Source organism: Phragmites australis, chromosome 11 (genome assembly GCF_958298935.1).
Source record: "Phragmites australis chromosome 11, lpPhrAust1.1, whole genome shotgun sequence".
NCBI classification, from domain to species: domain Eukaryota; kingdom Viridiplantae; phylum Streptophyta; class Magnoliopsida; order Poales; family Poaceae; genus Phragmites; species Phragmites australis.
This window is the reverse complement of record NC_084931.1, coordinates 4,185,362-4,198,634: the sequence shown is the minus strand read 5'-3', so window position 1 is coordinate 4,198,634 and position 13,273 is coordinate 4,185,362. Positions and strand designations below refer to the sequence as shown.

Below are 13,273 nucleotides of genomic sequence, written 5' to 3'. Positions count from 1 at the left end.
ATCCAAAACTTGTATGTTTCTTTTTTTTTTTGGTTGTATCTCTATGTATGCCAGCAGCAGTCTGACCACAGACTGCACTTTACATTGCAAAGGATCACACATAATTAAGCTTTTTACTATTGTATTTGTTATATGTGTCTATGAAGTTGATTAATTAGTACAAATAATCAACGAGTCAAATTTACTAATATGTATGCATGATTATGCATACATATTGATGGAGCTGCTAGTGTTGATAAATATTGTATCTGTGTCAATCCTATATCAATATTGTATTTGTGTCTAATTAACTAGGGTAGGGTTTTTATAAGCATACTCGTGCTACCGCTACTGCTATCTCATCTCCATCTCCATCAATAAAAAAAGAAGCTAGCAGTAGCAGTATAAACATGTATGTATATAGAACACTGATATGCAACGATCGAAATTGAATAAGGGTGGGGGATCTCTAGAACTTGCCTAGTTCTTTTTGCTTTTTATTGCCATTTTCTTTGGGTTTCTTGATGTTGCTTTCTTCTTCCTCCATTGGTGTTATTCTTTTTTTTCTTTTTCTATCACTGTAGTGTTTGCAGCCAGGACATGAGCGACTATTTTTAGGTTCTTCTTGTGCTGCAAGATGATGTTTTTTGGGCTTTTTTCATTTTTTTTCCTATAGACCTTTTTCTGCATATTGTTGCACCATGTCTCTATGTGCGTGGGTCATCTTGATCTTTGTGTGGGCTGAGTATTCATATTAGTGGTTTTTTTTTTATCAAATTTCTTACTATAGTTCGTGGGTCAGCCCATTATCCATAATGAATCTGGGCTTAGAAATCTGACAGATTTCACTGAAAAAATCATGCAAATTTACAAACAGATATTGTTTTGTCTATTACGTGACGCAATTTGATTGGACAAAATAAATAACAAATTTTGTCACAAGAATCTGTCAACATATATCTAGATAGGCTTGGAGAATAATAGTTTTGGACTAGTCAACGTAAATCATGGAAACTTCACGTCCCACTGACATCCAACAAGGTGGTCACATTTTGGTTGTTTCCTACTCGCTATGGATCCTCTTGATTAAGACTCGGCAAAGCTCTAGCTCTAAGATCCATGTAAAATTTAGAGTTTGTAGGATAAAATTAAGTAGTTTAAATATATGTTTTCAGTCTAAAATAATAGCAAGATGACTCTACTGAAGACCCTCAATCTGTCAACAACTCCAGCTCTAAAATTTTATGGAGCTAGGGATGATATGCTCTAAATTTTTATGGAGCTAAAGCTCTGCCAAATATGTCCTAAGTAATCTAATGCATGTTTAGTGGATGTGGTTGTACCCCATACTTACCGGATATCAAACCTCAGGTTTGCTTTTTGTGTGTCTCACTAAGGTAGAAATTTCTTTTAGTGGTAGGTAACGTACCCATCGATAAAGAGACGCCTATGATAATTTTGTTAGTCTTCAAGCTCCAAATCTCCGATCTTCGGTAGGTATTGCGTGAGTGTATGTGTGTAATGGTGCGAGTGTATACATGCGTCTACAATTTGTAATTATGTTTCTATAAAAGAACATAGGAGTATGAGAATCTATCCTGATTTTTTTATGCGTCTCTTTGAGGTATATCAACTAATAAGGTAGGTATCATTCAACCATTTAGGATTTAATTATCACCTCTGCACATTTATATTAGGGAAAAATGCAAACCCCCCACCCCAAAAGTCACTTAGATTTTGACTCTCCCCCCCCCCCCCCAAAAAAGTTGTTTTGTTAAAAAAACCCAAAAGTTTGACTTTGTTGCAAACCCCCCCCCCCCCCCAAAATTCAAAAAAAATTAAAAAATCACTAAAAAAATCTAAAAAAACTAGAGACAATTCTAAGACCTTATGTGAATTTTTTGTAAAAAATAATATCCTTTGCATCATATTTCATGGAGAGGAAGTTTGAAAAAAAAAAGAAAAATGTGTAGCTCATTTATTAACTCATGTTATTTTAACTTTGTCATGTCTACCATTATTTTTTCTACACAAATAATTGTTTAAGTAAACTAATAAGAGTGGTTTCACTAATTTTGGGGTGTTATGGATTAGTTATGAATTAATCTATCTGCAACACATTTACTCAATCCTGCACGTTACAATAACTATTTCAAGATTTCATGTATTTTTAGAAGATAGAGGATAATGTAATAAGACTAAAAAAAATTGTTTCATGATTTTTGGATTAGAAAATAATTAACTATGCATTTAACTCGAATTAATAAATGTGCTGCACATTTTTTTTAAAACTTACTCTCCATGAAATATGATGCAAAGGATATTAATTTTTAAAAAACAATTCACAAAAGGTCTTAGAATTGTCTCTAGTTGTTTTAGAATTTTTTGTGATTTTTTTTATTTTTTTAATTTTTGGGGGTGTTTTTGCAACAAAACCAAACCTTTGGAATTTTTTGCAACAAAATAATTTTTAGGGGGGAAAGTCAAAATTCAAGTGACTTTTGGGTTTTTTTTGCATTTTCCCCTTTATATTAAGGTAGTCATCTCTCCCATAGTCGAGTTCACAAAAAATTCTAATTTCTTCAACTTTCTTATTGGTGAGCGGACTCTGTATCAAGATAGTAGGCATATCATATCTGTTTGGATGGAACCTAAACCCTTATGATTTAGTTTAGCAAACCCTTAGCAGTTGGATTGGCATAATCTTCTCATTTGGACGAGATGCTAGTACGCCACAAATTGACGATACATAATCCTTTTCACTTTATTGTTATAACAATTGTTGCACTCCAACTAAAAATCATCAATTTGTGTTGAGAATTCAGTCGTCTGTAACCCCTAGGTATAGGAAGTAAGTAGTATGATATAACAAGGAAGCTTGCTGGCAGTGGGTATGAAATTTAAGGTCTGTTTGTTTGAACTTCTGTTATTAGTTTTAAGTTGAAATCTATTTTTTTTCTTCTGAAAAGTTGTTTTTAATCTTAGTTGTTAATTTTTACAATAAATTTTTTAACTTCGTAGCACACCAAAAGCTAGAAAAACGGTTCTCAGTTAGCTTCTCAGGTTCTAGTGCATTTTCTCAAAAGCAGCCTTTTGATTTCTCCAAAAACTATTTTTTACAACACGTTTATTTGGGCTTCTCGCTTCTCAAAAGCAGAAGGCTAAACAAACAAACCATTAAATTTGAGTTGAAACCGAACTTAAGGACATATTTAGTACAACTCTAACTCCGATATTTATGCTGGATCTGGAGTTTGTATGATAAAATAAATTATTTTAAACTTTTATTTTGGTTAAAAAAACAATGTCGTCTCGTTTGGCATGTCTCTAGATCTAAGATTTCGTAGAGCTAATTAAACCTAGCTTCAAAATTTTTTGGATCTAGAGCCGTAAATAAATCGAGAGTATTTAGTTGATCTAGTTTTTATTTTAAACTAAAAATAAAAGTTTAAACTACTTTATTTTATCATATAAACTTCAGATCCAATATGAATCTTAGGAGTTAAAGTTGTACCAAACAGATCTAAATTTAAATTGGAACCTTAAATTTGATGTAGTAGCTATACATATGTTCCACAAGAAATTATGACCTGGTGGCATGGTAATGAATGAACCCGGATTCATAAATCTACAAATTGGTATTATGTCATGTTAAACAAGGTCCAAGTAAAATCTCCGTAAAGGAAACAAGGTCAGAACCGTCCGTCTATCAACCGATGAACTAATAGGTTCAATTAGAAGTTTAAATTTGTAAGTGACGATAGGAAGTTGAAGGTTTGAAAATCTATATTAAATTTTTAGAATTTTCAAATCTTAACTATATAAAACATAAGTTGATTCCTACATGTCTCTTCTCATCTAATAAAATCTTTAAAATTTAAATAATTTACTCACTTCCTACATTCATCGTACACCCTTTCCGTCTTGTTACCAGTTACGAATATAAGATCTGTTTTATTAATATAAATAAATAAATAAATAAATTAGAAGAGTAAATAATCTCTCTTTTTCGATCTTATCTGAAATCAAACTACGATATCGCTCTAACTTATTTATTCGACGATGTTTCTACGACATAACTGCATCTTCATACCTTATATTTATACTCAATATTACCACATATAACATTTATATTTTCGTTACATCAAACATCCCTTATTTGCGTTACATTTTTGGGAAATTGAAAATCACCTTTTGCACTGTCAAAACAGTCAATTTTCTCTCCAAATCCAATCCCATGCCCCCAGGTACCTAATATTCAGCACGATTGCCTCTCCAAAAAAAAAAAAAGAAGATTAGATCGTCTAGGGTGGTCGTTATTTCATTTACCCACCAGCCCATGCAATTTTTCTTTTTTATTTCTTGTTCTAGATATTGTATCCAAGCAAAGCTACTGTGCAGCAGATCCGGTGCCTGTGCCCGGTTGTTAGCACGTCGGCGACAGACTCGCCACCGCGACGCGCCTGCCGCGTGCCGCGCGCTTCCTCGGCACGGCAAGCAAGCCCAAGATTCGATTCCCCCGCCACCCCATTCTCACGGCGTCTCCGCTGCCCACCCACCCTCTTCCTGGTCCCCCCGAGATCACGAGACCACGCCACTCTCTCGCTCGCTTTTGGCCGCTGCAAGATTCACGGTTGCCGAGAGATCTGCCGAGCCGAGCTGAGCTGTGCTAAGCTTACTCTGCTCTGCTCTAGTTCACCTCATGCCGCCGAGGTAGCTCCAGCGGCGAGCCGGCGGCAGCCACAGCCTCCTCGTTCCCGGAGATGAAGCAGCGGAGGTTCGGCTACGGCCGGGGCAGGCGCGCCGCGGCGCTGCTACTGCTGCCGCTCCTGCTGCTGCTGTGCCTCTGCCTGAGCAGCCTCTTCATCCTCCTGCTGCACGGCTCGTCCGCGCCCCTGGAGGCGGCGGCGGGAGGGGTGGACGCCCAAGCGGAGGTTGAGGAGGCGCCGCTGCCGCCGGGAAACACCAGGGTCGCCTTCCTCTTCATCGCCCGCAACCGCCTCCCGCTCGACCTCGTCTGGGACGCCTTCTTCCGCGTATGGATTCCGAATCCCCCCACTCTCTTGGTTCTTGCTTACCTGCCCTCTCAAATTCACGCTTCTTTTGACCATTGCTTACCAGTTACCAATCACTTTGCTTTAACAATGCCAGCGCCAGTGGGGATCCTAATTGCGTTTGGACTCTTCCGAGTGATGTACTGATGTATCCTTTGTGTTTGATTAGGGTGACAAGGAGGGGCGGTTCTCCATCTTCGTGCACTCGCGGCCAGGTTTCGTGCTCACCCGCGCCACCACCCGATCCCACTTCTTCTACAACCGCCAGGTTAACAACAGCATCCAGGTCGGCACATTTCTTCGCGTATGAATGAATAATTACAATTGTGCTCGTTGGTGCCTGTGTTCTTGCTGAGGTGACTTGCCTGGTTTCGTTCAGGTGGATTGGGGGGAAGCGAGCATGATCACGGCGGAGCGCATTCTGCTCAGTCATGCTCTCAAGGATCCGTTGAATGAGCGCTTTATTTTCGTCTCTGATAGGTACTCTTCAAAGATTATAAGAATTCCATGTCCAAATTCTGTCCTAGGATTTATGTAAGAGACGTTGTCTTGGGATGAGAGCGAGAACCTGTCAAGTAGTAGTGCCTTTTTGTATAAATCAAGCATGTGTGATCTTGAGTTATTGATTTAGTTGTTACAAGTTATTCTTTTAGAGAAGTATTAATATAAGTTATTCTTTTAGAGTCTGTGACTTTTTGTATTTATGGTGACGAAAATAGAGATGAAAAGAACGCTAATTAAATAAATGACTTCATCTGCTTATAAAAGTAGATCAAAATTTGTTAGGTTCGTACAGTCAAAAGTCTAGTATATAGCAAGAAAGATCTGCTTTTTGTATCCTTAAATGTAGGTTTTGGTGTCAAATGTAACATTTTTTTTTATTCCCGTGTCTGCATGTACTTCCTGATTCAGGCATGCCTACATGTTTAGTGGGTTATGTGCTTATTCAATGAGTTTCAAGCTCGTATTCCGTTTTTCGGTGACAGTTTGAACCATCTTGGAGAGGAAAACACTAACACTGAGAGACGAAAGCTAGGGAGCAAATGGAAATGAATATTTTCTTGTTGCCCCGAGATCCCACTGGTTATCTACTATTGAGTTATATAACATTTGCTCCCAAAATACTGCTCTCTCCAGTGATGTTTGAGCATTTGATTGGCATTTTATGCTTTCATTTTTTTTGAGTTTCACAAACTTTTTTATATGTGAAAACAATAAACTAAATGTCTCGACTCGACTGGCCATTGCAATCCTCTTAATGAAATTTATCATTCAAGATCATATCAAATAAATATGTTCTAGGAACAATGTCTTACTGTACAAAGGAGAACCATTGTACACCGATAAAGTAGTGGTGCTTCGTAAGTACAAATTGTTGTAGAAAATATTGAAAAAGGTTCATGGTAATAACTATACACTTGTAATATCAGAGTAATTAAAATGTTGATGTAGTTATCTCGAAATATTGTATTACAACCACAAAGCTTATGTAGAATAAGCTACATCCCATATGATTGATCGTTTGACCATTGGATGTCAGCTGCACTGTTACATCTTGTACTACTTATAGTAATACCACTTTGTATCACATCTACAAAAAGTAGAGAAATATTTTAACTATACTAAATACCAATTACGTTCATAGGTCGCTACTGTCAATGATTTCACACTTTCTTATCCTATTTTGGCAATCTTTTGCTTCATTTATTGCTGATGATTTTTGGATCTTAATTTTTATTCGTGCTTACTAGGATCTTCTCTCTCTGGCAGCTGTGTACCATTGTACAATTTCAGCTACACTTACGACTATATAATGTCATCATCAACCAGCTTCGTAGACAGGTATAAACATCCGAAACTGTGGTACATTTCGTGGTCTTGGTTTTGTCAGCCTTTTATGAATGTCAATCATTTTGGCCCTTTCCCCCCTTTGATTTATCTATGTTTCGTTGCACCTTGATCCTGTAGATGAATTACACGGCAAGCTGCAGGCTTGCAGCTAGAGTGCCAGTTTTTTTAATTAGCTTATATCATAGCCTAGCTACTAATATTGCCCAACTGTATTATGCTGGTTGCAGTTTTGCTGATACAAAGGCAGGGCGATACAATCCAAGAATGGACCCAATTATCCCAGTGGAGAATTGGAGAAAAGGCTCACAGGTGGCCCCTTCCATTGTTTATTCTAAAAGAAGAGGAGACATTTCATTGAAATTTCTATGCTGATTCATAATTCATTTTGATGCCTCTTACCTGTCTACCACTAAACTTCTATGCATACATTGTTTCCAGTGGGCTATGCTAATTAAAAAGCATGCTGAAGTTGTGGTTGATGATGAAGTGGTGTTACCAGAATTTCAGAAGCATTGCAGGGTATATATCTTAATATTTCTATTCAGATAAATTTGAGAACAGTAGTAAGGTGACATTGTTTACCGATACCTCTTAATTTGTCAATGAAGTCTTTTTTGTAGCATACTTCTGGTCAAACCTGAAATCAGTAGAGTAGAAATTAGATAGTCAAAACTTTCCATTATTGTTGATAGGTTTTTGCATGTTACGTAAACATGCATAGTACACTGGGGTTGAGCTCCTAACAAATTGCCAGCAAACTCAAAAGAACTAGCACAGTTAGCATGGCAACTGCTGTATATGGGACCAGCAACACATGATAACATTTATCGTTATAAATTAATTTTATGTTCTCTTTTTTCTTTTGAGGGGAAGTAGAAGCGAAGCGAAAGATACCTGGTGGTGGAACGAGGATGTCCAGAAGGCTATCAAGGAGAAGAAAGAATGTTTCAAACGCCTACACTTGGACAGGAGTGTTGACAACGTAGAGAAGTACAAGGTGGCGAAGAAGACCGCAAAGCGAGCAGTGAGTGAAGCAAGAGGTCGGGCGTATGAGGACCTCTACCAGCGGTTAAACACGAAGGAAGGGGAAAGGGACATCTATAAGATGGCCAAGATCCGTGAGAGGAAGACGAGGGATGTCAACCAAGTCAAATGCATCAAGGATGGGACAGATCGACTTCTGGTGAAGGAAGATGAGATTAAGAATAGATGGCGAGAGTACTTCGACCAGCTGTTCAATGGAGGAGGTGAGAGCTCTTCCATTGAGCTGGACGACTCCTCTGATGATGCCAACAGGCGTTTTGTACGAAGGATTCAAGAGTTTGAGGTCAAGGAGGCTTTAAAAAGGATGAAAGGAGGCAAGGCAATGGGCCCTGATGGTATCCCTATTGAGGTGTGGAGATGCCTTGGAGACATAGCAATTGTATGGCTAACTAAGCTTTTCAACCTTATTTTTTGGGCAAACAAGATGCCCGAAGAATGGAGGCGGAGTATATTAGTACCAATCTTCAAGAATAAGGGGGATATTCAAAGTTGTACTAACTACCGTGGGATTAAGCTGATGAGCCATACGATGAAGCTATGGGAAAGAGTCATTGAACACCGCTTACGAAGGATGACAAGCGTGACCAAAAATCAGTTTGGTTTCATGCCTGGGAGGTCGACCATGGAAGCTATCTTCTTGGTACGACAACTTATGGAGAGATACAGGGAGCAAAAGAAGGACTTGCATATGGTGTTCATTGACTTAGAGAAGGCCTACGATAAGATACCGCGGAATGTTATGTGGTGGGCCTTGGAGAAGCACAAAGTCCCAACAAAGTATATTACCCTTATCAAGGATATGTACGATAATGTTGTGACAAGTGTTCGGACAAGCGATGGTGACACCGATGATTTTCCAATTAGAATAGGACTGCACCAAGGGTCAGCTTTGAGCCCTTATCTTTTTGCTTTGGTGATGGATGAGGTCACAAGGGATATACAAGGTGATATCCCATGGTGTATGCTCTTTGCAGATGATGTGGTGCTAGTCGACGATAGTCGGACGGGGGTAAATGGAAAGTTGGAGCTGTGGAGACAGACCTTGGAGTCGAAGGGTTTTAGGCTTAGTAGAACTAAAACTGAGTACATGAGGTGCGATTTTAGTACTACTAGGCACGAGGAAGATGAGGTTTGCCTTGACGGGCAGGTGATACCTCAGAAGGATACCTTTCGATATTTGGGGTCGATGCTGCAGAAGGATGGTGAAATCGATGAAGATGTGAGCCATCGAATCAAAGCCGGGTGGATGAAGTGGCGCCAAGCTTCCGGCGTCCTCTGCGACAAGAGAGTACCACAGAAGCTAAAAGGCAGGTTCTATAGGACGGCAATTAGACCTGCGATGTTGTATGGCGCAGAATGTTGGCCAACTAAAAGGCAACATGTCCAACGGTTGAGTGTAGCGGAGATGCGCATGCTGAGATGGATGTGTGGCCACACAAGAAAGGATCGGGTTCGGAATGAGGACATACGTGATAGAGTTGGTGTAGCACCAATTGAAGAGAAGCTTGTCCAACATCGTTTGAGATGGTTTGGGCATATACAACGCAGGCCCTCAGAAGCGCCTGTACATAGCGGAAGAATAAAGCGTGCGGATAATGTCAAGAGAGGTCGAGGTAGACCAAACTTGACATGGGAGGAGTCTGTAAAGAGGGATCTGAAAGACTGGAATATCACCAAAGAACTAGCCATGGACAGAGGTGCGTGGAAGTTAGCTATCCACGTGCCAGAGCCATGACTAGACTTGCAAGATCTTATGGGTTTCATCTCTAGCCTACCCCAACTTGTTTGGGACTGAAAGGCTTTGTTGTTGTTGTTGTTGTTGTTGTCTCTTTTTTCTTTTGGCAACAATCCATCCAATTTTTTATAGCATGGGCTCTCAAATTATTGAACTCTCGTCTTGTTTAGATGAATTCCTTTTTATCTGTTCTATGTCTACTCTTGACCAATCATATATTTTATGTACTGCAGAGGAGGCCCTTGCCAGAGTTCTGGCGGGATTGGGATCGTCCTATTGTAAGTGAAAAAAATTCAGTATAGTACTGAACTATCCCATTTTGTTTTTTATGATGTAATATATGGATTACCATTTTAGCAGTTTTTACTTGTAAAGTAGATCTTGAATCCCATAATTCTGGTAAAATAAACTCAAGCAAAAATATTACATCTTTTTAGAGGACAATTCAAAAGTTTACCTTAGACAAAAAAGTACAACGGACCATTGTAGGTTCACAAGAACAAAAATTAAAGAAGCACAAAAGAGTTGCATTAATCTACTTAAGTTTTTTATGGTTGTTTTTCTTCAACGATCGTATTAGTGCTAATTTAAACTTCATAAGCATAATATATTTTAGTTCTTATATTTCGAAAATAAAATAAAGATGATATAGTATGATTCTTGTGCATCAGAACATTACCAAACTCAATATTTTCATCTGCTTGTGTTGACGTTATAGAAGGGAAGCTTAATTGGTAATTTTGTTCGTTTAAATGTCATTTATTCTTTTTTCCAGCCTGCGGAGGCATGGAAAGCCCATAACTGCATACCAGATGAACACTATGTTCAAACGTTGCTTGCAGTAAGCTAATAATCATTACAAGATTCTTCGCATAATTTCTTCTGCACTAAGTTACCTGATCATTCAATTCTTCTGCAATGCAGCAAACTGGTCTTGAAGAAGAACTTACACGGAGATCAGTTACACATAGTGCATGGGATCTTTCATCTTCCAAAGATCGTGAAAGACGTGGATGGCATCCTGTAACATATAAAGTCTCTGATGCTACTCCTGCACTTATAAAGTCTATAAAGGTATATAGTTTCTTCAAATCTTGACACGTTTGTTTCCTTTTAAAACTTATATCTATGCTTAAATAACAACAACAGCAACCGAACCTTTTGTCCCAAGCAAGTTGGGGTTGGCATTTCGATGCTAAAAAGAGAAACTAAAAGGTTCCATGACCATTTGGATTTAAGTTTTGGTTAACCTTAATTTGACGTGGTCAATGCAGTCATATCGTTTAGCATTTACTAGAATGAATAGTCTTGCAAAGCAACAAGAACCCTTTTTTTAGGAAAAGCAACAAGGAAGGTGGATGCCTTAAACCTGTAACTAACAAAACCAGTGGTGGTAAATACTTCATCAATCAATGAATCAATCTCTTCAACAAATGTCTGTTTGGAAAGCTCTGGCTTTTTGTAACAGAATTTTCAGCTTTGATTCTTGATGTGGTAATTTATACCAAAATAAGCTGCCTTTAAGAAGTGTGCAGGACAGTTTCTTACTGTTCACTGAGGATCTGTTCTTCTTCTTTTTAGGATATTGATAATATATATTATGAGACTGAAAATAGGAGGGAGTGGTGTACAAGTAACGGAAAACCAGCACCTTGCTTCCTTTTTGCAAGGAAGTTCACACGTGGAGCTGGTCTGAAGCTTCTTAATTCAGTAAGTCCATGACCTTTCTTTTTTATGTTTACATCAGCATGAACATACATACATACATACATATGTAAACTTACAATCTAGTATATTATCCTAAGAAATCATGCAATCCTTGGCTTACAGTAATTTCTTATTTTGTGCAGTCGTTGATAGCAACAAAGTGATGAATATAGTCACAAGGGCAAGTGCCTTTTAATGGTTTTACCCTTACTAGAATACTCAGTTCGAATAAATGTAAAGGAAGGTACGGGCCTATAGGGGAGACAGAAGATAAAAACGTTTTTTTTTTTTTTGGTTCAGTGTGTGGGTATCATATTAATTTGTTGCTCCGTAGAAAGATACAATACATGTTGTAAAGCAGTAGCTTTGTTTCTTTAACACGTAGGCTAGTACATCACCAACCCAAGACTCCGCATTGTAACAACGGTCCAGCAGTTGGTTATGGAATCCTGAGAAAAATTTTCGGCAAAATTATGAATAAATGTTCTATCGTACTGTTTGCATATTATATTTTATTGTACACATTGTGCTGTGATTTGGTGATCGGAATGCGAATCGAGCATATGGTTCATAGATACATGTTCAGAATTATGTTTTATCAGAAATATGGGACCTAGTGCAGTAACAATGGTCGACACCTTTTTTTTGAGGCAATTGGTCGACACCTTTTTGACTGATGGTATCAAGAAAGACTCAGTTTATAATGATTGTACTAGCTGGACAAGCAGAGATCATTTAGCCCAATTAATGCTTCAGCAGAGCTCATCATGATGTTGGTTCAATTGATCGTTGTACATTTTTAGTTATGATTAAGAATATCTGGTGAGATTGATTGTAGGAGTAGATTTACAAGTACAGTACCCGGGTACTATGCAGATTGTATGTGTGTCGATGCTGAACAGTTGTTGACATGGCATCTGACACTGTCATGAATGATGATTAATTTCGTGCTGCTTTGGACCTGAAGAGAACCAAAAAATCCTTCCATCATTAGACCATTACAACCGTTTGGTTTTATTCCGTTTCCTTCTTAGCCTAAAATTCCTTAGGAGGAATTCTCTTTTCAAATTCGTTCTCTTTATGTTTCACTTTAATGGCATTCTCTTTTTTTTTTCTTCCTCAACAGACTTCTAATATTCTATCATTTTCGTGTAACTGTCATAATGCATATAATACGACTATAATACGTGATATGTATACACTATACATGTATTTTATACTAAATTTTCTAAACAGTTGCATCTATCAAATCTCTCTCAGGTCAAATATCTCCTTTTTTTTTGCTTTCGGTCTGGCCCAGCAGCAGTATTCCTCTATTTTCTCTCTCTCTTTTCCTTCCCAGCCTAGGAGAAGCTTCTCTTTCCTCCAGCCGTGGAAACGAAGTAGCTACTCCAAAGCCGAACGCCCCCTTCTATCTCCATCTATCCAAGCCCCATTCAAGAATCCCCTCTATCTCCAAGCAGATTGAGATCTCCTATCATATCTCTAATCGAATCCACCTTGAATCGCTCTCAATCTCAACCGATTTGAAGATTTGGATCTCTTCATCATAATCTTCAACAGTGGCCAAATCGAGATGTTTGAGGGGAGGGGGGGGGGAGTAGAGGAGAAGAGAGGGGCAGAGCCCTATGCCCATGGATGGAACCCTCAGATAGGGGAAAGGGGAGAATCCTCCCTGCCACTGCCATTGATGGATGTCGTTGTGCCATGATCGCTCAGCCTGCACCTGTGAGCCCTAGTGTGCCGACGAGTTGAGTCATCGCCACCATGAATGTGCTCTGTCAGTGTTGTTCTTTTCTTTTACCGTGTTATTTTGCCGGCCTGTGCTTTCTTGTTCAATCTCCGACGTGGGTGTATAGCCGGTTGGTCGCGCCGGCATTGAGCTATCATATTTTATGTCTCT

The 13,273-nt window shown here is 38.6% G+C and overlaps 1 protein-coding gene across 2 annotated transcripts; it reads left to right on the top strand.

Annotated features, from left to right (window-relative positions):
- The first annotated feature begins 4,335 nt into the window (after nucleotides 1-4,335).
- On the top strand, nucleotides 4,336-11,878 carry LOC133884334 (glycosyltransferase BC10-like). 2 transcript variants are annotated; one of them, XM_062323694.1, is made up of 11 exons: nucleotides 4,337-5,015; nucleotides 5,203-5,319; nucleotides 5,413-5,513; nucleotides 6,804-6,875; nucleotides 7,112-7,193; nucleotides 7,323-7,403; nucleotides 9,897-9,941; nucleotides 10,439-10,504; nucleotides 10,588-10,737; nucleotides 11,245-11,373; nucleotides 11,514-11,878. In XM_062323694.1, exons 1-11 carry the CDS (start codon nucleotides 4,743-4,745, stop codon nucleotides 11,532-11,534), a joined length of 1,137 nt encoding a protein of 378 aa, XP_062179678.1. In that variant the 5' UTR covers nucleotides 4,337-4,742; the 3' UTR covers nucleotides 11,535-11,878. The 2 variants fall into 2 exon arrangements, with proteins under 2 accessions (XP_062179679.1, XP_062179678.1); XM_062323695.1 differs by lacking the exon at nucleotides 10,439-10,504 and having other exon boundaries at nucleotides 4,336-5,015.
- Nucleotides 11,879-13,273: the final 1,395 nt, after the last annotated feature.